The sequence below is a fragment of the Salvelinus namaycush genome, chromosome 25, assembly GCF_016432855.1.
Source record: "Salvelinus namaycush isolate Seneca chromosome 25, SaNama_1.0, whole genome shotgun sequence".
In the NCBI taxonomy this organism is placed as follows: Eukaryota; Metazoa; Chordata; class Actinopteri; order Salmoniformes; family Salmonidae; genus Salvelinus; species Salvelinus namaycush.
Window position 1 is genome coordinate 23,489,716 of NC_052331.1, and position 26,851 is coordinate 23,516,566.

Genomic DNA, 26,851 nt, shown 5'->3' on the forward strand with positions numbered 1-26,851 from the left:
GGCTCTTACAGTGTTGTTAGTACAGGCAAAGATTGAAAGTCTAGCCAGTTGTACTATTAAGTTTTTGTCTATGGAAAAGAAAGTTACTGCATGTGTGTTTAATTGAATTGATCCCTAAGGGAAGCGAAGGCTGTGAGACGGATACATAAGCTAAATCAACGCAAGTGATACAAGTGTCAAGCGTAGTGTCTGTGTTTTTCTATTATTTCAAGTTGTCCTCTGAATTGAGCCCTAAAACATGTTCTCTCTCTTTTCCTTCATAGGTCAGGAGGGATTAGTTGAAGAATGCTGGTCCCAGGTGCCCAACAGGAAGATGGTGATGCGTTGGCCGAGAGCCACAGCTGTTAGATGGTTGCTGTTGATGCTCGTATGGCAGTGGACAGTGCTGGGCCACCTCGGCTGGGTTCTGGCCCTGGCTGAGGGGCAGCAGAGTAAGAACCCCTCGCTCACTGCTGCCAGCACCGGACACCAGAGTGGCGACCAATTGGATTGGCTGCTGTCTGAGAAGGGACCTTTCCACCGTTGTCCGGAATACACAGAGTTCAAAGAACGCTTCCAGCAAGGCTTCTCCACACGCTATAAGATCTACAGGTGAGAATCTAGAGGCAAAGTGTGTGTGTTTGAATGTTGCTGTACTGTACCAATCAAGATCCATTATGACCCTTCCATCCCATCAAATAATTTTTCAACATTTATTTTCAATATCATTAACTTTATTCTAAATGTTATACCAAAAGTGATGTACTCTCTCTGATAAGCCTTCAATTTACATTTTAATTTCCTCAGCTTAGAATATATATTGTAATGAAACTGAGGCAGGGAGCAGGCCTCGAACCCTCGACCTTCTAGCCCGAAGTCCAGCGCGCTATCGACTGTGTCCCAAAAGCATGCTCGTACGGCAGAGTCGAATTCTGCACTTATAAACCCAGGGTCGTTACAATATTTTACTCTGACCCTTCCATGCATTTTATTCATGCATTTTACTTTCCTCCATCACACAGCCTCCATTACATTTTCTTTTGTTGTTGCTGCATGCTCTCCATGGTGCTACACTCACCTGAGTCAAATTATAGCTCCAGATTACTGGCAACATATTTTCTGCTGTGATGTTAATGCTACTTGAGTGTGGGCATGTTGAAGGGGTATAGGTGCATTTCTCTACTGTAAGAAAGAGATATTTGTCTCTTTAGAAACCAATTTATTCAGGAATCTGTCACAGTTTTCTTCTAATACAACTTGAAATGATAGCTTTGATTGCAGATATTCTGAGTATAGCTAGCCATGATAGGTGTAGTTTTCTGACAGAAGTTGGATGGATCACGCGTCTCTTTCATGCTCTGGGACAGTGCTAGAAATGACTAGGACAAGGAACTGAAATGCAGAAAAATGCCTGCAGATCTGTGATGGAATCAGGCAGTTGGCACAGCCAGTACTGTTTGAAAGGTTGTCTAGCAGTGTGTGTGTGTTGTGTTTGTGTGTGTGAGAGCGCACTGTTGTCCGACCAACACCTCAGTCGTAGATGGACATAAATTAGGTTTCCCCCACAAGCCATTTGTGCTGCTAAGGCCTTTTGATATGTTAACTGATCTCATTAAAGGACACCCAGAGGGAAAGTAGGTGTGTAAATCTGCCCATTACGAATAGGGAACACCAACTGGGTTATATAGAGGAAGGCTGATTTTATTCCCCCTCTCTGCCTGGTCACAGCTGCCCTACGGGTGGTTCACTGAAATATTTCTGCCAAGGCAAACTCAGTCATCCTTGCTGTTACTTTCTGGAGTGAAGGGACTTTGTCCTATTTGAAAGGCAAGCCTAACGTTGTTTAATCTTTCATGTTTGCCAAGTTCAAGTGTTGTGCATGGAGATTCTGTAAGTGCCATTGATATGGTAACTACACTGAACAAAAATATAAACGCAACATGTAAAGTGGTCTCATGTTTCATGAGCTAAAATAAAAGATACGCACAAAAAGCTTATTTCCGTTTACATCCGTGTTAGTGAGCATTTCTCCTTTTCCAAGATAATCCATCCACCTGGTGAGGCATATCAAGAAGCTGATTAAACAACATGATCATTACACAGGTACACTTTGTGTTGGGGACAATAAAAGGCTACTCTAAAATGTGTAGTTTTGTCACACAACACAATGTCACAGATGTCTCAAGTTTTGAGGGAGCGTGTCATTGGCATGCTGACTGCAGGAATGTCCACCAGAGCTGTTGCCAGGGAATTGAATATTCAAATCAAATCAAATGTATTTATATAGCCCTTCTTACATCAGCTGATATCTCAAAGTGCTGTACAGAAACCCAGCCTAAAACCCCAAACAGCAAGCAATGCAGGTGTAGAAGCACGGTGGCAAGGAAAAACTCCCTAGAAAGGCCAAAAGCAAGGAAGAAATCTAGAGAGGAACCAGGCTATGAGGGGTGGCCAGTCCTCTTCTGGCTGTGCCGGGTGGAGATTATAACAGAACATGGCCAAGATGTTCAAATGTTCATAAATGACCAGCATGGTCAAATAATAATAATCACAGTAGTTGTCGAGGGTGCAACAAGTCAGCACCTCAGGAGTAAATGTCAGTTGGCTTTTCATAGCCGATCATTAAGAGTATCTCTACCGCTCCTGCTGTCTCTAGAGAGTTGAAAACAGCAAGTCTGGGACAGGTAGCACGTCCGGTGAACAGGTCAGGGTTCCATAGCCGCAGGCAGAACAGTTGAAACTGGAGCAGCAGCACGGCCAGGTAGTCCTGAGGCATGGTCCTAGGGCTCAGGTCCTCTGAGAGAGAGAGAAAGAGAAAATTAGAGAGCATACTTAAATTCCCACAGGACACCGGATAAGACAGGAGAAGTACTCCAGATATAACAGACTGACCCTAGCCCCCCGGCACATAAACTACTGCAGCATAAATACTGGAGGTTGAGACAGGAGGGGTCAGGAGACACTGTGGCCCCATCCAATGATACCCCCGGACAGGGCCAAACAGGCAGGATATAACCCCACCCACTTTAACAAAGCACAGCCCCCACACCACTAGAGGGATATCTTCAACCACCAACTTACCATCCTGAGACAAGGCCGAGTATAGCCCGCCACGGCACAACTCAAGGGGGGTCACCAACCCAGACATTAAGATCACGTCAGTGACTCAACCCACTCAAGTGACGCACCCCTCCTAGGGACGGCATGGAAGAGCACCAGTAAGCCAGTGACTCAGCCCCTGTAATAGGGTTAGAGGCAGAGAATCCCAGTGGAGAGAGGGGAACCGGCCAGGCAGAGACAGCAAGGGCGGTTCGTTGCTCCAGAGCCTTTCCGTTCACCTTCACACTCCTGGGCCAGACTACACTCAATCATCTTGTGACCGTAGCGTACGTTTAGGTATGTACGGCAGGACCAAATCGGAAAGATAGGTAGGAGCAAGCCCATGTAATGCTTTGTAGGTTAGCAGTAAAACCTTGAAATCAGCCCTTGCCTTAACAGGAACCCAGTGTAGGGAGGCTAGCACTGGAGTAATATGATCAAATATTTTGGTTCTAGTCAGGATTCTAGCAGCCGTATTTAGCACTAACTGAATTTTATTTAGTGCTTTATCCGGGTAGCCAGAAAGTGGAGCATTGCAGTAGTCTAACCTAGAAGTAACAAAAGCATGGATAAATTTTTCTGCATCATTTTTGGACAGGAAGTTTCTGATTTTTGCAATGTTACGTAGATGGAAAAAAGCTGTCCTTGAAACAGTCTTGATATGTTCATCAAAAGAGAGATCAGGGTCCAGAGTAACACAGAGGTCCTTCACAGTTTTATTTGAGACGACTGTACAACCATCAAGATTAATTGTCAGATTCAACAGAAGATCTCTTTGTTTCTTGGGACCTAGAACAAGCATCTGTTTTGTCCGAGTTTAAAAGTAGAAAGTTTTCAGCCATCCACTTCCTTATGTCTGAAACACAGGCTTCTAGCCAGGGCAATTTTGGGGCTTCACCATGTTTCATTGAAATGTACAGCTGTGTGTTATCTGCATAGCAGTGAAAGTTAACATTATGTTTTCGAATGACATCCCCAAGAGGTAAAATATACAGTGAAAACAATAGTGGTCCTAAAACGGAACCTTGAGGAACACCGAAATTTACAGTTGATTTGTCGGAGGACAAACCATTCACAGAGACAAACTGATATCTTTCCGACAGATAAGATCTAAACCAGGCCAGAACTTGTCTGTGTAGACCAATTTGGGTTTCCAATCTCTCCAGAAGAATGTGGTGATCGATGGTATCAAAAGCAGCACTAAGGTCTAGGAGCACGAGGACAGATGCAGAGCCTCGGTCTGACGCCATTAAAAGGTAATTTACCACCTTCACAAGTGCAGTCTTAGTGCTATGATGGGGTCTAAAACCAGACTGAAGCATTTCGTATACATTGTTTGTCTTCAGGAAGGCAGTGAGTTGCTGCGCAACAGCTTTTTCTAAAATTTTTGAGAGGAATGGAAGATTCGATATAGGCCGATAGTTTTTTATATTTTCTCGGTCAAGGTTTGGCTTTTTCAAGAGAGGCTTTATTACTGCCACTTTTAGTGGCAGTATATCACATTTTATTTGTCACATATACATGGTTAGCTTAGGTTATTGCGAGTGTAGCAAAATGCTTGCTCATTTCTCTACCATAAGCTGCCTTCAACGTTGTTTAGAGAATTTGACAGTACGTGCAACTGGTCTCACAACCGCAGACCACGTGTATGGGGTTGTGCAAGCGAGCGCTTTGCTGATGTCAACATTGTGAACAGAGTGCCCCATGGTGGCAGTGTGGTTATGGTATCGGCGGGCATAAGCTACAGACAACAAACACAACTGCTTTTTATCGATGGCAATTTGAGAGATACTGTGACGAGATCCTGAGGTCCATTATCGTGCCATTCATCCACCGCCATCACCTCATCTTTCAGCATGAGAATGCACAGCCCCATGTCGCAAGGATCTGTACACAATTCCTGAAACCTGAAAATGGCCCAGTTCTTCCATGGCCTGCCTAGTCACCAGACATATCATGCATTGAGCATGTTTGGGATGCTCTGGATTGACGTGTACGACAGCGTGTCCCAGTTCCCGCCAATATCCAGCCACTTCGTACAGCCATTGAAGAGGAATAGAACAACACCCCACAGGCCACAATCAACAGCCTGATCAACTCTATGCGAAGGTGATGTGTCGTGCTGCATGAGGTAAATGGTGATCACACCAGATACTAGTTTTCTGATCTACATCCCTACCTTTTTTAAAGATATCTGTAACCAACAGAAGCATATCTGTATTCCCAGTCATGTGAAATCTATAGATTAGGGCCTAATGAATTTATTTCAATTGACTGATTTCCGTATATGAACTGTAACTCAGTAAAATCTTTGAAATTGTTGCACATTGCATTTATATTTTTGTTCAGTATACATAGCATGTATTTACTATGCCTGTGAAATGTGTAAAGATATATGTGATTTGAGTTTCGAGGAGCCCCCATGCCTATGAATAAATTGAATGTGAGGGTCACAGGGGGAAGGATGCTTAAATTCCCTGCAGAATCCAGCTATGGTGATTGTCAAACAAAGAGCTTCTGCTGCTGCTGGTGTCTTGCAAGGTTTCTCTCACAGACGAGGTTTGCAACTCAATAGATATCCCTTTGAAATAATGGTCTGATGAATAAATACAATTGTATTTCATGTGGTCTGTACATAATGAACCACTTTAAAACAAGATAGAGAAGCAGCCCTTTTTGCAGCTTGGGTACTGTTCTTTCATTGGCCTTCATTTGGTAGGAAATAGGAAAGAAAGGGAAGGATGTTTATAATATCCAGACAGGAAAATACTCTCCCAGGAGGTGTTTTGGGATGATAGATGCTTTCCCTTAAGAAACATTACTGTTGGCTCATTGTGCTTTTGGTGCCATGAGAGGTGGCAGAACTGACAGCCTATAGGGACCATACTAAGCCCATCCAGGCCCCTATGGCTCTTGTAACTGGTAACAGCTCATTCTGGAGGCAACGAGCTGTCAAGACAATAAAATAAGAAATGAGACATTGTCACAAATGATTACGTCAGGAGGTATAATGCTGGTAGAGAAATCTGAAACATTTCTGATAAAGAAGAGCATTTTCTAAATAAAGGAAAGATGATTAATGAGTGAAATGTCTGGCAACTATAGATTTTTCAGGCCCTGAAATGTGATTTGTGAGAGATTGGTGTAGGGTTCTGAGGCACTCTGGCTTTGTGTAGATGACTTGATGTAATTTCCAACACTCTACACTAACCAAAATCAAATTTCACATTATGTATTGAATTTATGTTTTGCCTTCAAGAATATGAGTTTTGCTGACTAGTATTTCTATTTTGGCATTGTGTTGTGCTGTTTCAGTTTTTGCTGAAAGCGTGATATTGTTATTTTGTATTGGCTTAATGTTACTGTTTTTTGTAATCTTTCTTTAAAATGAATGTGTAAGGCTTTCAAAATACAATACAGCGCATCAGTACGAAGAGTAGCTAAACTTCTTTTCAAAAGGATTCTTTCAAAAACCAGACGTCAGTTGTTCAATTTAGGTTCAGTAAAGGGACTGTTTGTTTCAGGGTGAATATAAAAACATTAACTAGAAATTAATGTGACAAACTGCCTGTCTCCCATCAGGTCAGACAGGAGGGACAATTGATTACATTTCCTATTTTCTTATCAGCCATTTTCCATAATGTTAGTTATTGATGGAATTGGCTATCTCTGTATATCAAGTGTGGCTAAAACTGTTTCTAAATCTGAAGTGTGTCCATGATATGAATACATTGTCTGAGGGACAAATGTATTTGCTGTTTTTCATTTTCCAGCTTTTTATTCGATTGCCTCCGGCAACACAGTTGAGAAATCGAATTACTCTGTTGAATGCTGTGAGTCCCCATGTACAATTAACAAGATTAATTTGAATTCTAATTGAGAATCAGAATGTGCTATTCAACTTGGGAAAATAGATGTTTTTAGCCATTTGTGCACTCGCACAATAAATTATCAAATTTAGTACACATTTTACAATTACTGAAAAGCTAGATCTTTGAGCTCTACTTCCTTTAACATAATTATTCTTCATTCAGCTAAACAATCTGAGAGGAAATGTTTAACTGACTCAAATTAGATGGACAGTGTTCCAAGACACACCTATTCTGCTGAGCATAAACAGTTTAGTGGAATGTGCTATGCCAGCACATGATAGGGATACACTAGGGAGACAGGGAAGAGCCACTAATTGCCGCTTGCATTTTTAGCTCTAAAGACCATGTGAATCTCAAAGAGATTTGTGCAATAAAGTATAATCCTATTGTCTAAACCTGTGCTATTTCAGTAATGTATGTTGAGAAAGTATTTGTATCTCTGCATCAAAGAGGTTTCTGCAAGTTGCAACACCATAGTACTTTTGTCCAGACCAGACCAGCCCTGTCTCGCCCTGAAAAGTTGTGAGAATCAATATCAAAAGTGTACTTGAAAAGTCTTCCAAGAAATTGCTACAATACTTCACAAAAACACATTGAAATGATAGAACGCCTCCTCAGTTGATGAGGGCCAAATATTAATAAGCTGGAAACCCAGTTTTCAGCTTCCAGAGGAAATGGGGCAGATCAACCATTCCCCTCTTGCCTCTCAAAATAGCTCACAGAAATCTAACATGGAAAGAGAGGCATTCAACACCTTGATTTGCCAGTGTGTGGCTAATATATACGGCAAGCAGCTGTTGTGATCCAGGTTAAACCCATACCTACTGTACAGTAGGTGATATTTTGCATGGCTTTAGGCTGCTTCATGCAACCATGCTTTATGAAGAAAAACATCTAAATCAACGCAGCTGTGGAATACAGCCTCATCTGCAAGAGCTGATAAATATACAGTGCAGTGAGCTCCAACAGTAAAAAATTACTTTTTGTACGTGTGCCATTTTTGGGGATCAAAAGTATTGGGACTAATTCACTTATGTGTATTAAAGTAGTCCAAAGTTTAGTATTTGGTCCCAAATTCCTAGCAGGCATTGATTACATCAAGCTGGTGACTCTACAAACTTGTTGGATGCATTCGCTGTTTGTTTTGGTTGTGTTTTTGATTATTTTGTGCCCAATAGAAATGAATGGTAAATAATGTAATTATTGTCATTTTGGAGTCACTTTTATTGTAAATAAGAATATCATATTTTTTTAAGCACTTCTACATTAACCTCCCCTGTTATTGTAATGGTGAGAGGTGAGAATCTCTTGGGGGTACGATATTTATGCGCCAAACACTCTCACTCATCATTATTCACGATTCATTCAGGACTATCCGTAATCATGGTAGCATCCATGTTAATGTAGAAGTGTTTTAAAACATATTACACTGCTCAAAAAAATAAAGGGAACACTTAAACAACATAATGTAACTCCAAGTCAATCACACTTCTGTGAAATCAAACTGTCCACTTAGGAAGCAACACTGATTGACAATAAAGTTCACATGCTGTTGTGCAAATGGCATAGACAACAGGTAGAAATTATAGGCAATTAGCAAGACACCCCCAATAAAGGAGTGGTTCTGCAGGTGGTGACCACAGACCACTTCTCAGTTCCTATGCTTCCTGGCTGATGTTTTGGTCACTTTTGAATGCTGGCGGTGCTTTCACTCTAGTGGTAGCATGAGATGGAGTCTACAACCCACACAAGTGGCTCAGGTAGTGCAGCTCATCCAGGATGGCACATCAATGCGAGCTGTGGCAAGAAGGTTTGCTGTGTCTGTCAGCGTAGTGTCCAGAGCATGGAGGCGCTACCAGGAGACAGGCCAGTACATCAGGAGACGTGGAGGAGGCCGTAGGAGGGCAACAACCCAGCAGCAGGACCGCTACCTCCGCCTTTGAGCAGGAGGAGCACTGCCAGAGCCCTGCAAAATGACCTCCAGCAGGCCACAAATGTGCATGTGTCTGCTCAAACGGTCAGAAACAGACTCCATGAGGGTGGTATGAGGGCCCGACGTCCACAGGTGGGGGTTGTGCTTACAGCCCAACACCGTGCAGGACGTTTGGCATTTGCCAGAGAACACCAAGATTGGCAAATTCGCCACTGGCACCCTGTGCTCTTCACAGATGAAAGCAGGTTCACACTGAGCACATGTGACAGACGTGACAGAGTCTGGAGACGCTGTGGAGAACGTTCTGCTGCCTGTAACATCCTCCAGCATGAGCGGTTTGGTGGTGGGTCAGTCATGGTGTGGGGTGGCATTTCTTTGGGGGGCCGCACAGCCCTCCATGTGCTCGCCAGAGGTAGCCTGACTGCCATTAGGTACCGAGATGAGATCCTCAGAACCCTTGTGAGACCAGAATGCTGGTGCGGTTGGCCCTGGGTTCCTCCTAATGCAAGACAATGCTAGACCTCATGTGGCTGGAGTGTGTCAGCAGTTCCTGCAAGAGGAAGGCATTGATGCTATGGACTGGCCCGCCCGTTCCCCAGACCTGAATCCAATTGAGCACATCTGGGACATCATGTCTCGCTCCATCCACCAACGCCACTTGTTTTAAGGACATTACATCAAAGTTGGATCAGCCTGTAGTGTGGTTTTCCACTTTAATTTTGAGTGTGACTCCAAATCCAGACCTCCATGGGTTGATAAATTTGATTTCCATTGATAATTTTTGTGTGATTTTGTTGTCAGCACATTCAACTATGTAAAGAAAAAAGTATTTAATAAGAATATTTCATTCATTCAGATCTAGGATGTGTTATTTTAGTGTTCCATTTATTTTTTTGAGCAGTGTATATTCTTATTTAAAATAAAATCAACAAAAAAATACATTATTTACCATTAATTTCTATTGGGCACAAAATACACTGAAACAACCAAAATAAACAGCAAATGCCTCCTACAAGTCTGTAGAGTCACAAGCTTGATGTAATCATTGCGTGCAAGGAATATGGGACCAAATACTACACTTTGACTACTTTAATACATATATAAGTGATTTGTCCCAATACTTTTGGTCCCCTAAAATGGGGGAACTGTTTACAATAAGTGATTTAATTTCTAAACGGTTCACCCGATATGAATGACAATAACCTCAAACTAAAGCTGACAGTCTGCACTTTAACCTCATAGTCATTGTACAATTTCAAATCCAAAGTGCTGGAGTACAGAGCCAAAACAACAAAAACGTATCACTGTCCCAATACTTTTGGAGGTCACTGTAGATATAGACAATGTAATGAACTCATTAAACATGTTGTAATTGAAACTAACTTAAGGGTAACACTCATAGAAACAGAATGAATCATTCCAGATTTTATGGTAACACGTTTCCCGATCATGTACTGTAGAAGTAGAAGCCTTGGGAAAGTTCTGCTTGTGTCAAAGCGCTGACTCATAGAGGAAGGTAGTGGAACGTTAACCTTTTACTGCAGTGGGCTGAATCAGGGTCACACAGTGTTTCTTGGTAGTCTTAAACAAATCTACTTTGAACCAAAAGTATACACCTCACAAACATGGTTACTGGCTTTAAAAAAAGAAGACACCTGTACCATGTCAGATATAGAGTTGAAATGTATTCCATTTGGAGTTTGCATCCCAATTGTACACTCTATATACATCACAGAAGACTGAAATATAACAAAACCATTTCACACAGAAACACCAGATTTTGGGACAATTTAAAAATATATATTTTTTATGAATTATGAAATCATGAAAAATATTAATATCATTCCACCCATGAGGCCACTAGAGAGCGATGTGGTCATTTGACTGCAGGAAAGGGCTACAACAGTGCTAAAATCCAGGTGCTCTTATCAAATAGGGAATGGTGTATTCGCTTAGGTAGAGAGTTTGAGCTTAAACAATTCCCTGCAAGCCTGCCGGGCTGCGGGTGCAATCATCTTGTGCTAAAGCCCCGTAATTTAGAGCATCTATCATCATTAACAGCACTGGAATGGTCAGCCAACGCTTTTACATGTAACTTTTAGAAATCATCATGAAAGAAAAGTAATGCTCCATTCACAACCTCTGTCATCAATCATTTTTCACTCAAGACAACATCATCCAAAGCTAGTACACAGCATCTGATGGTCTTTACACATTATAGGCAAAGATAATGTGATGTAAGATTTGAGGTTTACTTTGGATATTTGGATTATCCTCATCAACACTGGTTTGCTAATACTTCGTAGCCTTTAAAAGTCTTCCAAAGACCGGTGTCTTCTTCATGTTTCTGTACACTACTCAACATTATTACAGAAATTAGTGCAATCAGAAAGTATTCACACCCATTGACTTCTTTTACATGTTGTTATGTTACAGCCTTATTCTAAAATGGATGAAATAATTTCCCCCCTCATCAATCTACATACAATACCCCATAATGACAAAGCAAAAACCGTTTTTATTTTAAATGTTTGCAAATGTATTAAAAATAAAAATAAGAAATATCACATTTACTGTACATAAGTATTCAGACTCTTTACTCAACACAGGAGTGTTGAACCACCAAGACTTCAACAAAGTACCTTTGGCAGCAATTACAGCCTTGAGTCTTCTTGGGAATGATGCTACAAGCTTGGCACACCTGTATTTGGGGAGTTTCTCCCATTCTCTGCAGATCCTCTCAAGCTCTGTCAGGTTGGATGGGGAGCGTCGCTGCACAGCGTCTCACGTCTCTCCAGAGATGTTCGACCGGGTTCGTCCGGGCTCTGGCTGGGCCACTCAAGGACATTCAGAGATTGTCCCGAAGCCACTCCTGTGTTGTCTTGGCTGTGCGCTTAGGGTCGTTGTCCTGTTGGAAGGTGAACCTTAACCCCAGTCTGAGGTCCTCAGCGCTCCGTAGCAGGTTTTCAACAAGGATCTCTCTGTACTTTTCTCTGTTCATCTTTCCCTCAATCCTGACTAGTCTCCCAGTCCCTGCCGCTGAAAAACATCCCCACAGCATGATGCTGATGATGCCAGGTTTCCTCCAGACTTGACGCTTGGCATTCAGGCCAAATAATTAAATCTTGGTTTCATCAGACCAGAGAATCTTGTTTCTCATCGTCTAAAAGTCTTTAGGTGCCTTTAAGCAAACTCCAAGCGGGCTGTCATGTGCCTTTTACTGAGGAGTGGCTTCTGTCTGGCCACTCTACCATAAAGGCCTGATTGGTGGAGTGCTGCAGAGATGGTTGTACTTCTGGCACGTTTTCCCATCTCCACGGAGGAACTCTGGAGCTCTGTCAGAGTGACCATTGGATTTTTGGTCACATCCCTGACCAAGGCCCTTCTCCCTTGATTGCTCAGTTTGGCCGGGCGGCCAGCTCTAGGAAGAGTCTTGGTGGTTCCAAACTTCTTCCATTTAAGAATGATGGAGGCCACTGTGTTCTTGGGGACTTTCAATACTGCAGACGTATTTGGGTACCCTTCTCCAGATCTGTGCCTCGACACAATCCTGTCTCGGAGCTCTATGGACAATTCCTTCGACCTCATGGCTTAGTTTTTGCTCAGACATCCACTTTCAACTATGAGACCATATCATGTCCAATCAATTGAATTTACCACAGGTGGACTACAATCAAGTTGTAGAAACATCTCAAGGATGATCAATGGAAACAGGATGCACCTGAGCTTAATTTTGAGTCTCATAGCAAAGGGTCTGAATACTTATGTAAATAAGGACATTTTAGAATAAGGCGCAACAAAATGTGGAAAAAGTCAAGTGGTCTGAATACTTTCTGAATGCACTGTACATATATACACATACAGATGAAGTCGGAAGTTTACATACACTTGGGTTGGAGTCATTAAAACTCCTTTTTCAACCCCTCCACAAATTTCTTGTTAACAAACTATAGTTTCGGCAAGTCGGTTAGGACATCTACTTTGTACTTTTTCCAACAATTGTTTACAGTCAGATTATTTCACTTATAATTCACTGTATCACAAGTCAAGTGGTCAGAAGTTTACATACACTAAGCTGACTATGCCTTTAAACAGCTTGGACAATTCCAGAAAATGATGTCATGGCTTTAGAAGCTTCTGATAGGCTAATTTACATAATTTGAGTCAATTGGAGGTGTACCTGTGGATGTATTTCAATGCCTACCTTTAAACTCGGTGCCTCTTTGCTTGACATCATGAGAAAATCAAAAGAAATCAGCCAAGACCTCCGAAAAAAAATGTAGACCTCTACAAGTCTGGTTCATCCTTGGGAGCAATTTCCAAACGCCTGAAGGTACCACACTCATCTGTACAAACAATAGTACACAAGTATAAACACCATGGGACCACGCAGCCGTCATACCGCTCAGGAAGGAGACGGGTTCTGTCTCCTAGAGATGAACGTACTTTGGTGCGAAAAGTGCAATTCAATCCCAGAACAACAGCAAAGGACCTTGTGAAGATACTGGAGGAAACAGGTACAAAAGTATCCATATCCATTGAAGCAACATCTCAAGACTGGAAGTTAAAGTTAAAGTTTGGTCGCAAATGGGTCTTCCAAATGGACAATGACCCCAAGCATACTTCTGAAAGTTGTGGCAAAATTTAAGGACAACAATGTCAAGGTATTGGAGTGGCCATCACAAAGCCCTGACCTAAATCCTATAGAAAATGTGTGGGCAGAACTCAAAAAGCGTGTGCAAGCAAGGAGGCCTACAAACCTAACTCAGTTACACCAGCTCTGTCAGGAGGAATGGGCCAAAATTCACCCAACTTATTGTGGGAAGCTTGTGGAAGGCTACCGGAAACGATTGACCCAAGTTAAACAATTTAAAGGCAATGCTACCAAATACTAATTGACTGTATGTAAACATCTGACCAACTGGGAATGTGTTGAAAGAAATAAAAGCTGAAATAAATAATTCTCTCTACTATTATTCTGACATTTCACATTCTTAAAATGAAGTGGTGATCCTAACTGACCTAAGACAGGGAATTTTTACTAGGATTAAATGTCAGGAATTGTGAAAAACTGAGTTTAAATGTAGTTGGCTAAGGTGTATGTAAACTTCCGACTTCAACTGTACATACAAACACACATACATATAAAATACATATACATATATATATATATATATACACATCTTTTAAAAATATATTTTCCTTTATTATTTTCCACTAACTCCACCACCCCTCCCCTAAATGGAGTCAACTAATGAACAACAACACTTAAGTTTCCACTTCCAGCTAATACATACTATATACATTTTACAGACACAATCTATTTTACAATAGCTATCTTTTGTTTGTTTTTACTCCTATCTTTCTGCTACCCTCAACCCCTCCCATCTATTTCTGAAGACAATCCAGTTTGATTTCTATTTGCCATATATTATTAACTGTGCTGTTTCACAAAAGTTCTGAACCTATAGTATAGACATTTTACGGACTCAGCTTGGTTGGGTTGTGTTTCGGAGGACGCATAGCTCTCGACCTTCATCTCTCCCGAGCCCGTACGGGAGTTGTAGCGATGAGACAAGACAGTAACTACTAACAATTGGATACCACGAAATTGGGGAGAAAAATGGGGTAAAAAATAATAATAATAATCTGCAGAGCTGGGATGGTTGTATCCCCCATATATATATATAACATTATATTGGTTGCAAGAACTTTGAATAATCATTTAAATTGAACAATTCTAAGTTTTGCATCCGGCGTTGTTTTGCGTATTAGTTCATAAACCATGTGCCATGGAATCGGAACATTGACAATCTCTTCCAAAATATTTTGCAATCTATATGGCACAGCTATTAATTTGTTGGTCCTTAAATTAAACTGGTATGCTTTTTTATTTATCACACTTTTCTTTAACCAATTTTGGTCTTTAATGCAAGGCCGACAGTCAAGTCCATTTGAGTTTAACCACAATAGTTGTTGTATTATTTGTTCTGTTTTTCTGGTGGATTAAACTGAAATTGCAAGCAACTTTCTATGGCTTATTTTAAAAATAGCGATATTTTGGAGATGAGTTCATTTTCAAATAACTGAAAGTGAGAGGATGTAATCTGAATAAAGGGGAAAAAGGCCGTTTGTCAACATGGGGTGAGACATTCTTACTTATCTGCTAGAGAACCCGTTTGGATTTAAGTATAACTTTTGTATGACTGATGCCTTTTAGTGAGAAGTCTAATTCTCTAATATTCAATCATTTCTAAGCTCCGAATTCATATTAATTGTTTTGCTGTTCCAAATAAAATGGAATATTTTTTGGGTCATATAATTGAAAAAACAGGTTGCTAGCTGTAGGCAAGACCATAAACAAATAGGTAAACTGGGATATGACTAAAGAGTTGGACTGTAACGTTGTTCTTAGTCTTTGAAATTGTGTAACAGTATGCGTTTACAGTTTAATTACCTTGTACTTACATTGCACTACCAATGTTATTCCTGTGGCATAATGTCTATGTAGTGTTAGGTTGGACTAAACATGTTTTCTATACTTTCTTTCACTGAATCATGATCAAACACTTTCCATGTTGTGTATGTTGTCATGTAAGTGAAAATGTATTTAATGTCTATGATAATCATACACAACTAATGTAACAGCTGGTTGTGACTATTGTAATCCTGACTTCAAATAATCTGCAAAATAAGTGTTGATGTGGAATGTCAAGTTCTATTTTTCCCATTGGGACAATAGCATGTTATTGTCGCTGTTTTGTTATTTTTTGTTCTGAAGGAATACATACATATATTAATATTCAAATTGAATAATAGTTTTTATTTCAAATGTATGCACATCAAGCTATATCTTCTATATCTTGATATTTGAATTCTCTCACATATGCAAGTATCAACCTATGAAATGACCCAATCACCATGAATCAGATTATTCCAAATTTCCAAATTCTCCCATGGTTCACTTGCAGGGAATTCAGCCATTGGAAAGTAAACAGCTTGGCTACAGAGAAGAGGGACGTTTTTAAGGCCCCCTTGCCACTGGCGCCGGAGTTTCTACGCAACCTGAGGCTGCTGGGTCGAAGGCCAAGTCTGCAGCAGATCCACGAGAACTTGATAAAGAAATATGGGACACACTTTTTGGTGTCTGCTACGCTAGGAGGTAAGCAGCTTCACATACACCGACTCAGTGGCACTTAGCTCTAGGCTATGTGGCTAAGGGATGTGGTTGCGCTTCGCAGTTTGTTCTCAAAATAGCTTCAGTGTAATGTCATCTCCTTAGATATTGATTATGTTGACTGCCTCAAAACAAGCCAAAGGTTACTCATATTTGGAACACTGTGCTCATGGTATTACTGGTGACAGTGTCATATCGGTAATTTATGTCAACAGAAACTTTGTTTTTACTAACGTTATTCAACATAAGTTAACATTAAAGCAAGAATCCTTAGTTGCTACATCACTTTTTGGACTCATAAAGAGGTATATCCATTGTTAATGAAGAATATAACTTATAAATGCCCAATGAGCTTAGTTCAACTGTTATTCATAACCCAAAATACAAGCTTGTTTTACTCCTATGTTTGTAAACTACCTAAATGTAAACAAACACTGTATAGCCTCAAAACATGGTTAAAACTATACCTTTCATATTATGGATGTTCCTGCAACCATAGCTCTGTCTATGAATTTGAGTGGTTTTCCAGCACCATCCCTTAGCTTTTTAGCGAAACAGGGGCAGTTAGAACGCTTTGTTATTATTTAAATTAAGGATTCTAGCTTCAATACATATTGTCAGTTATTCTCTGTTAGTATGGACAAAATCTGCTTGGTGTTGATTTGACAATCCATGATTGAGGTACTGCTGAATACATAAGGAAATTTCAATAGTTATAGTTTGAGATTGCATCTAAATAATTGATTGAACAGTCATGGTCCTGGTCTCAAAACATTTGCTGTGACATCAACCAGAATATTATGTCTGATGAGATGTTGGCACTAATTATGATGTCACTTAATGGTGGATTGATGAAGTGAAGCTACAGAGTCTAAATGACAAGAGAGATGAATGCAGTGGCAAAGCCATAGTGAGCTTTTGTAATCAATGGCTCAAATCAAAAGGGATGGGCCATACACTGCATGCTAATGAGATGATTGCAAATAGCAATGCACACATTCTTTTGCTGGGTACTGATGGTATCTCATAGCCTCAAGGTAGAAGAGAGCTACGCACACTGTCTGGTCTAGCAGAACCATGTGAATACTATGGTGTTACTTTGAAAAGTCTGGGGTTTCATACAAGACAGAGATAGACCTTTATAATCTGTCTGCAGTCTATGAACTTTTGTCTGAATACCTCCGTTAATTCCTCTCGTGAAGGATGATGTCACCCATTACTCTCAACAAGTATTACAAATGTATTGTCATTATGAGTGAGCAAGTTGTTCTAGTTGTTCCTTAGTATTAAGGACTGTGTGTATATTTGACTGAAGTTCCCTCTGGGGAAAAAAAGTCATTATATTCTTCTTTTCTTTTCTCTTCTCTTCTATTATTTCTTTCTACAGGAGAAGAATCGTTGACAATCTTCCTGGATAAGCAGAAGCTCAGTAAGAAATCGGAGGGACAGGGAAACAGCTCGGTGGTCTCCCTGGAAGTACTGCATCAGTTGGCTGCCTCTTATTTCACAGACCGCGAGAGCACCTTAAGAAGACTTCACCACCTACAGATAGCCACCTCCGCCATAAAGGTAAATCTACTGCTACTCTCAAGGACACTCAGTCATTGAAGCATCCAGTTTCTTTTTCAGAATATATTCGATTAGTTTGCTAGAGTATATCCAATTTGTCAGTGGGTTGTACATGGAAGTTGTATTTGGCCGGTTAGTTTTCATTTGAATGTGAAACAGAAAGGTGGTAGGCTACTGAGACCTTTGGCATTGAGAAATCGTTCCGTGTGTCTGTAATACAATGCTCAACTCCAGTAAAAAAAGGTTGCATGGGTAATGTTTTGTTGCTTAGCAGCTAATTACTCAGCATACATTTGAGTTCTACACACACACACACACACACACACACACACACACACACACACACACACACACACACACACACACACACACACACACACACACACACACACACACACACACACACACACACACACACACTTTAAAAGGCAGTATTCTCATCTGCATGCATCGAGTACTGATGTATCATGATGACAGGAGGCGAGTGGGTGGACAGGGTTGGCTTTCAACGTTTATTCAAATAACGTCTGTAAGATTTTCCAACTTTTCATCTCGGATAAAATAACTTTTTCTGAACATTTCGGACTTGATCGTGATTTTAGATACTTGCTTCCCAACATGTTGTGCTGTGGCTCTTAAAAAGCTTTTCAGATGTTATTTTACACCAAGGAGAAAGTGCCATACAGTCTGTACTGTAATGCATTGCAACTGGGGATTTTCCAATTTGCCAATTAGATTCAAATGGGGTATTTTGTGCTTTTAATGATCAGACTTTCCCTTATTTAGACAACATCCTGGTAAGCTAGTCATTCATATTGTACCTTAAATTGACAAATGGGTTACAGTATATGTTAGAGTATTTTAGAGTAAATACTTTCTGGGTATTTACCAGCACAGCTACATACCATTTGATCTCTGTTGTTCTCTGGTTTCCTCTAGAGGACAAATGTCCCATTTGACCTATGGTACACTTCACTGTCATCATGACCACATACAGTACAATGTCATTATTTGTTATGACACTCCATTGTCCTCAGGATATTGCAAGTATGTTTGAGCTTAGACTACACCGAGAGCAAAATATAACGATAATGATAGCAATATGACATGATCCTAGTAACAGTCCTATAATGTATGCTCCAGCTTGATCTACTTTAAACTGCATTTAACTCAATCTACTTCAATAGCTCTGTTTGGAATGTAAGATTATTTGTCAAAGTCTATAGAGCTACCATTACCATTTTACAGAGTACTGGTACCATCATGTTTGTCAGAAAGTTTCACAATAGGCTTGTCACGTTCCTGACCTGTTTTCTGTTAGTTTTTGTATGTGTTAGTTGGTCAGGACGTGAGTTTGGGTGGGCAGTCTATGTTTTCTGTTTCTATGTTGGTTTTGGGTACCTGATATGGTTCTCAATTAGAGGCAGGTGGTTTTCATCTCCTCTGATTGAGAATCATATTAAGGTAGGTGTTTTCACACTGTTTGTTTGTGGGTGGTTGTCTTCCGTGTCAGTACATGTTACCACGCGGGACTGTTTCGGTTTGTCTGTTCCTGTTCGTGTGTTCTTCGTTTCATGTAAGTTCGTAAGTTTAGGTCTGTTTAGTTCGTTTTACTATTTTGTTTTTCTAAAGTGTTATTTTGTGTTTCGTCGTTTGTCTAATAAATCATTATGTCCACATACCTCGCTGCGTGTTGGTCTGATCCATGCTCCTCCTCATCCGAGGAGGAGGAATATGACGACGATCGTTACAGAACCACCCACCAAACCCGGATCAAGCAGCGGGTTAACGGACAGCGCACGAAGCAGGATTTCTGGTCTTGGGAGGAAATCATGGAAGGAAAAGGACCATGGGCTAAAGTTGGAGTGAATCGCCGCCCATGGGAACAGCTGGAGGCAGCTCGGAGAGCGGAGGAAACCGGAGAGAGGAACCGGCGTTATGAGGGGACGCGTCTAGCACGGAAGCCCGAAAAGCCCGCAAGTACAACCCAAAAATTTCTTGGGGGGGGGCTACGAGGTAGTGGGTCTAGGGCAGGTAGGAGACCTGCGCCCACTTCCCAGGCTAACCGTGGAGAGCGGGAGTACGGGCAGACACCGTGTTACGCAGTAGAGCGCACGGTGTCTCCTGTACGTGTGCATAGCCCGGTGCGGGTTATTCCACCTCCCCGCACTGGTAGGGCTAGAGTGAGCATTGAGCCAAGTGCCATGAAGCCGGCTCAACATATCTGGCCTCCAGTACGTCTCCTCGGGCCGGTGTACATGGCACCAGCCTTACGCATGGTGTCCCCGGTTCGCCAACACAGCCCAGTGCGGGTTATTCCACCTCCCCGCACTGGACGGGCTACGGGGAGCATGCAACCAGGTAAGGTTGGGCAGGCTCAGTGCTCAAAGGAGCCAGTACGCCTGCACGGTCCGGTATATCCGGCGCCACCTTCCCGCCCCAGCTCAGTACCACCAGTGCCTACACCACGCACCAGGCTTCCAGTGCGTCTCCAGAGCCCTGTTCCTCCTCCACGCACTCTCCCTGTGGTGCGTGCCGTCAGCCCGGTACCTCCAGTTCCGGTACCACGCACCAGGCCTATAGTGCGTATCGAGAGTCCAGTGTGCCCTGTTCCTGGTCCCCGCACTAGCCTTGAGGTGCGTGTCTCCAGTCCGGTACCACCAGTTCCGGCACCACGCACCAGGCCTACTGTGCGCCTCAGCAGGGCAGAGTCGGCTGTCTGCCCAACGCCGCCTGCACTGCTCGTCTGCCCAGCACCGTCTGAGCCATCTGTCTGCCCAGCACCGTCTGAGCCATCTGTCTGCCCAGCACCGTCTGAGCCATCTGTCTGCCCAGCGCCGTCTGAGCCATCCGTCTGCCCAGCGCCGTCTGAGCCATCCGTCTGCCCAGCGCCGTCTGAGCCATCCGTCTGCCCAGCGCCTTCTGAGCCATCCGTCTGCCCAGCGCCTTCTGAGCCATCCGTCTGCCACGAGCCATTAGAGCCGCCCGTCTGTCCCGAGCCATTAGAGCCGTCCGTCAGTCAGGAGCCGCTAGAGCCGTCCGTCAGTCAGGAGCTGCCAGAGCCGCCAGCCAGTCAGGAGCTGCCAGAGCCGCCAGCCAGTCAGGAGCTGCCAGAGCCGCCAGCCAGTCAGGAGCTGCCAGAGCCGCCAGCCAGTCAGGAGCTGCCAGAGCCGCCAGCCAGTCAGGAGCTGCCCTACAGTCATGAGCTGCCCTACAGTCATGAGCTGCCCTCCAGTCATGAGCTGCCCTACAGTCATGAGCTGCCCTCCAGTCATGAGCTGCCCTACAGTCATGAGCTGCCCTACAGTCATGAGCTGCCCTACAGTCCGGAGCTGCCACCCAGTCCGGAGCTGCCACCCAGTCCGGAGCTGCCACCCAGTCCGGAGCTGCCACCCAGTCCAGAGCCAGCCATCCAGAACTGCCCCTCAGTCCAGAGCTGTCTCTCTGTCCGGAGCTGCCCTTCAGTCCGGAGTTGCCCCTCTATCCTGAGCTACCTCTCTATCCTGACCTACCTCTTTGTTTCGAGCTATCTCTCTATCCCGGTGCTGTCCCTTGTCCCGGTGCTGCCCCTTGTCTCGATGTTACCCAAAAAATTAAGTGGGTGGAATAGGAGGGTGGTCAGTCGTAGGGGGAAACGTAAGCTGGGATTGACTATGGTGGGGTGGGGACCTCGCCCAGAGCCTGAGCCACCACCGTGGTCAGATGCCCACCCAGACCCTCCCCTAAACTTTGTGCTGGTGCGCCCGGAGTTCGCACCTTAAGGGGGGGGTTATGTCACGTTCCTGACCTGTTTTCTGTTAGTTTTTGTATGTGTTAGTTGGTCAGGACGTGAGTTTGGGTGGGCAGTCTATGTTTTCTGTTTCTATGTTGGTTTTGGGTACCTGATATGGTTCTCAATTAGAGGCAGGTGGTTTTCATCTCCTCTGATTGAGAATCATATTAAGGTAGGTGTTTTCACACTGTTTGTTTGTGGGTGGTTGTCTTCCGTGTCAGTACATGTTACCACACGGGACTGTTTCGGTTTGTCTGTTCCTGTTCGTGTGTTCTTCGTTTCATGTAAGTTCGTAAGTTTAGGTCTGTTTAGTTCGTTTTACTATTTTGTTTTTCTAAAGTGTTATTTTGTGTTTCGTCGTTTGTCTAATAAATCATTATGTCCACATACCTCGCTGCGTGTTGGTCTGATCCATGCTCCTCCTCATCCGAGGAGGAGGAATATGACGACGATCGTTACAAGGCTGTACTAGTTATATGTATCCAAGCTAACTGGCAGACAGCAGAACCGTCTAAATAACATTATGAAGCACCAGGAATCCGTGTTTAAAAGTATATGAAAGGATAGACAGTTTAACACTCACATTAAGAAGACGAGAAGCCCTGCAGTGCTTCAAGACGAGAAGCTGCTGGTTACATTTTTGCAAAATTATCATCTCTAGTATGTGAGCCACCTGCTCCTCAATGCTCTGTCAACTCAGCTAATCATCCAGGAGAGAGTGGGATGTGCTTGACCTGTCTGTGTACGTGCCTTTAGGCTTTGTGGTTGCAATGAAACCTTTGGAGGAGGAATTAAATATATTGTCTTATGGTAATGCAGGGTGACCATGAAGTACTTCAATTTAGTCTGAATAAATTGCAGTCTTATAGTTGAAACAGATTCAACGGACACAACTGTAGTTGAAACATTCACAGATACCTTCACAGACACAACAGTAAGACGAATGCAGTATGGTCCACAATGCATAGAATGTATTGTTGCACTGACTTGGTATTGTTTGACAGGGGTCGATTGAAAAACAATATTTTACAATGAATAATTTGTAAAATGCCATATTAATTGAGTCTATTGTAGCTTACTGGCAGCATTTCTTTGACAATAAATACAATCTTACTCCTACATAACTGCAAGGGAGATTTGGAAGGAGATTTGCAAGGGAGGTTTATATTGATGGGTGAGATTTTATGAGGACAAAGTGACATCACATCATTTGTAAAACATAATTTACTGGTCAGAATTGCTCAGCCAGAGGCATATCATTAGTATTTATTGCTAGGTCTCCCATCATTAGCCTATACTCACAAACCAACATCTTTCACTATTGTGTTCTTGTACATTCTTCTCATCCAATAACTAACTGCACTCTTAAATATGCTATCTAGAACCTAAAAGGGTTCATCGGCTGTCCCCATAGGAGAACCCTTTAAATAATTACTTTTGAGTTCCATGTAGAACCCTTTCCACAGAGGGTTCTATATGAAACCCAAAAGGGTTCTACCTGGAACCAAAAGGGTTCTCCTATGGGTACAGCTGAAGAACCCTTTCGGAACCTTTTTTTTGGAAAGTCTTATATGTACAGGATCTTGCGTTTTCACTGTTGCCTTTTTAATTTTTGAGCTCCGTACTACTGTATATTATTCATATATCATTCATATTTCAATGACAGGAGTTGCAGGGGCATCATTTCTTTTTTTCAGATTTCTCCTGGCTTTTGGCAAGATAGCATTTTTTGACAGATGTGACATCTGAAAAATAGTACAGATGATGGTTCTCTGACTATCGTCTCAGATGATTGCAGAAGTATTTTGGTATGGTTAGAAACCGCCCGTACTGTTTACTTTACTGCCAGAAACGGAAACAAACAGGTGCATGATTCACCAGTAATAAGGCATTAAAATATCTCCTTGTTTCCTAGGTAACAGAAACTAGGACTGGGCCACTTGGATGCAGTAACTATGACAGCCTTGATTCTGTTAGCTCTGTCTTGGTACACAGTCCTGAAAATAAAATACATCTAAAAGGTAAGCTATTTTACTCCTTTCTCAAAATGGTTGGACTGTGTTCTACTATATTTGTGTATAATCATAGAAATAGAATGAATAAAACTGTCTTGGAAGCTCTAACCCTGGCAATTTGATTGGTAAGAGCTGTTCTTTGTCCCGAGGCAAAGCCAAGGGCTGGGAAACAGCTCTTAGGAGGGAGTTATCACTTGATAATCCATGGGTTCGAGGGCATTATTGCTTTTATAAAACGGTTGCCAACATATATATATATATAACAAAAAAGATTAACGACATTTTACAAAAATGAGTAAATTTGTTTTTTATACATCCTTCCACTAGACAATATAGTCCGGGTAAAAGTCAGTTGTTAGTTCTGAGGTTCTGAAGTTGCTAACCAATGAGGCTGGTCGTTACTTCTATTCTTATGTTTTTGACCCAGTTGTTCATTCTATTAATTCCACAATAATAGAATGAAATACATGCCAACAAATCATTGGCATGTAGCTAGCTAACAGAGGTTCAATGATTACAAGATAGTCAAGAACTTTAATAAATTATTTATAAATAGGCAACAACCAGCTAGCTGATTGTCGAGTCAATAAGATAGTTATGGAGGATAGCTAGGCTAACATTACTTCTCTTTTGCTAGGTAGTTAGCCAACTACAGCTAACACACAATCACATCAAGCAGCTGAAATGACAGCAAAGTATGTGCATTTTCATTTGTTTTACCTTTGTTTCTATTGCCAATTCTTTGGATATATCCATTATAATGATCCTGATAAATGAATTCACCTGGATCAGAGAAGCTGTCAGTCACGTTCATATGCAGAGCATGGAGGAGATCGCAAAAAAAAAAATGCAACATAGGCACGGATAGGCACGCAGCGAGGCTTATATTAACCCTGCTGTACCAAACCAAATGCTAGGCTAGTAGAATGTGGAAATAATTCTCTAGACACTTTTTTCCATTAAGTTTATAAATTGACTGGCTGGGCTATGGGACAGTGGATGTGCATTGATAAATCTAATGGAACTGATACAGGCATTACCCGTGGAATGCGGGAATTGTGGTGCTCTAACTCCCTGCTATCAGCGTCTAGGATCCAAACAACCAGTTTTATAAGATGCAGTAATTTCCATGGTATTTTGGAATGTTCTATCAACTGATGCTGGATTGCCATGGTAATGTAGAATGTTCATTCAAATGATGCTAAATGATGTGGCTCATGCAATGGAATGTATTTTTTGTAATGTCCGTTGAGTTGACTCAACAATTCACGGCACAGATTTAATGGTACATGTTCTGCTTTTACTTAGGGTGTGTTCGTAAATTCAATCTGGAGTGCCAGAGTGTTATTCAGAGCGTTATCAGATTGTCCTTTCGTAAATTCAGAGTGTTTCTCTCTCGTAGCGTTCAGAGCGCACACTGGACGCTCTGGCCGAGGAGTAGGGTTGCGTTCTGACCTCTCAACGGGAGTCAAGCACCCAAGCTAACTGGCTAACGTTGGATAGCTTGCTAGTTACTTCCAGACACAAAAGAGAGAACACCTCACTTTGACCATTTTACTCGCCCTTAATGGTGCACAACTCCAGGATTTGTGGAGTCGACTCCGATTCCTGTGGTTAGAGTCGTAGGAGTCGACTCTTGCTCGACTCCCAAAACACGCTGAAATGGATGCGCACACACGTAGACACCACCTCATTATTGCAGAGTCCTACTAGAAAGACTACATTTGCGTTCTAGAGGACAGGCATGAGCATGATGCTGCCCATTTGCTCACCAATTTAGCCTATAAAAGGCCTTTTTGTTTGAATTTAGAAGGTAATGTGTAGGTACTACAATATTTCAGTGATATTTCTGCTGTGTGCAGCCTTGACTGATCCCATGGGATGATGCGGAGCACTCAACGCTGATAAGCCTATTCTTTGCCATGTTGTAGCCCTATTCGGACGGGAATTACTAGAGATGTTGGTTTTGTAATTATTATCCAAGCATGTGCATTATTCCAGGGGATGATTCACACAGGATTCGTTTTTCAAAACTGCCCCCTGTAATTCCAAATTTTTTCAAATTTAATTGACTCTTACGAGGTTTTAATTTGAAGTTTTAATTGGAGGTTTTCATTGTAGGTGTGAAGATATCTCAACGTCATGTATAGACGATAATAGGCTAGCTACACTGATAACTCATGCTTGGCTGCCAAATGTATAGGTCTACCTATAATTTAAACATTCATGAAGTGTGATTATAATCATTATTTTAATGATCCATGGTAGACGTCCTTCCTAATAATAATGCCCCAACATCCTGCTGATTTGAGCTGCTGAACCGTATTTGCACCTGACTATGTTTATGGATGAGAAAGTGAACTTGCCATTTCCAAAAGGTTTCGCGGGGATGCTTTGCAATCTATTGCCTAGGACAAGGCTCTCCAACCCTGTTCGTGGATAGCTACCATCCTGTAGGTTTTCATTCCAACCCTAATCTACCGTGTCTGAATCAGCAGCCTCCATTGGCTGGTTAATGAACTGAATCAGGTTAGTTACAACTGGGGTTGGAGCAAAAACCTATGAGAAGGTATCTCTCCAAGAACAGGGTTGGAATGCCCTGACCTAGGACACCAACAGTCAGCCAGGTTTTCATCAAATAACCTATAGGCACAATACCTTTTATTGCACATTTAGGCCTAATTAAACTGATGCATTCGGCGATGTTCAACTTCAATTCACTGGCACTATGAAGAATAGCTTAACCATACTAATTGATAGCTTAATATATACTTTAATATACTTTTAGGGAATTTACGAGGCATTGCTAGACAACATATTACTAGATACAGATTACCAAGCATAGCGGTTTCACTCGCTGGCTCGCCTGCTCCTCTTTCTCTTTGCTATGAAAGACGCTAGTATGTGTTTGGTCTTCGGTCTGTTGCATGTAGAAAAAGCTCAGCCTACTCATTGGTAGCCCCTACTTTAGGCTAGTGAACTTCCGTTAGACATCGCAAGCCAAGAAATTGAAAAATACAGCATTAAGATAGCCTATAGCCTACATCTTTTGATTACAGATGCACGTTTCGTACAGTCTGCCTAACTGTCTGCCTGCCTGCATAACTTCCTGGCTATGCACATCCCATCCCATCTCTCTCTCCCTCGCTAGCTCACGCTTTCTTTACTGTGAGAGATACGATAGTTTGTGTTCTCGAAGTAGACTACTGCAAATAGTTTCCTCTGTTGCAAAAATACTGAATCTTAGGAGTCGATTCCTTGCGGAATCGAAGCTTGACACCCAGAAATAATGAGTCGACACCGGGAGTCGACGGGCAAGGAGTCGATTAATCGATTATTTTTGAGCCGACTCCCCTCCACTACTTTTACTCTAGGTTGAAGATGGGAAGGTTAAGACAACTTAATAATTCCATGAGGAAGTGTTCGAAAAAAAAT

At 42.1% G+C, this 26,851-nt stretch overlaps 1 protein-coding gene across 1 annotated transcript in view; it reads left to right on the forward strand.

Moving 5' to 3' along the window:
* The first annotated feature begins 319 nt into the window (after positions 1-319).
* brinp2 (bone morphogenetic protein/retinoic acid inducible neural-specific 2) overlaps positions 320-26,851 on the forward strand; it is a 76,152-nt gene continuing 49,620 nt past the window's right edge. Inside the window, exons 1-4 of the mRNA XM_038963965.1 lie at positions 320-591; positions 15,855-16,045; positions 17,448-17,629; positions 23,317-23,422. Of these exons, the coding sequence (XP_038819893.1) occupies positions 320-591; positions 15,855-16,045; positions 17,448-17,629; positions 23,317-23,422 (751 nt within the window). The remainder of the gene's footprint in view (positions 592-15,854; positions 16,046-17,447; positions 17,630-23,316; positions 23,423-26,851) is intronic.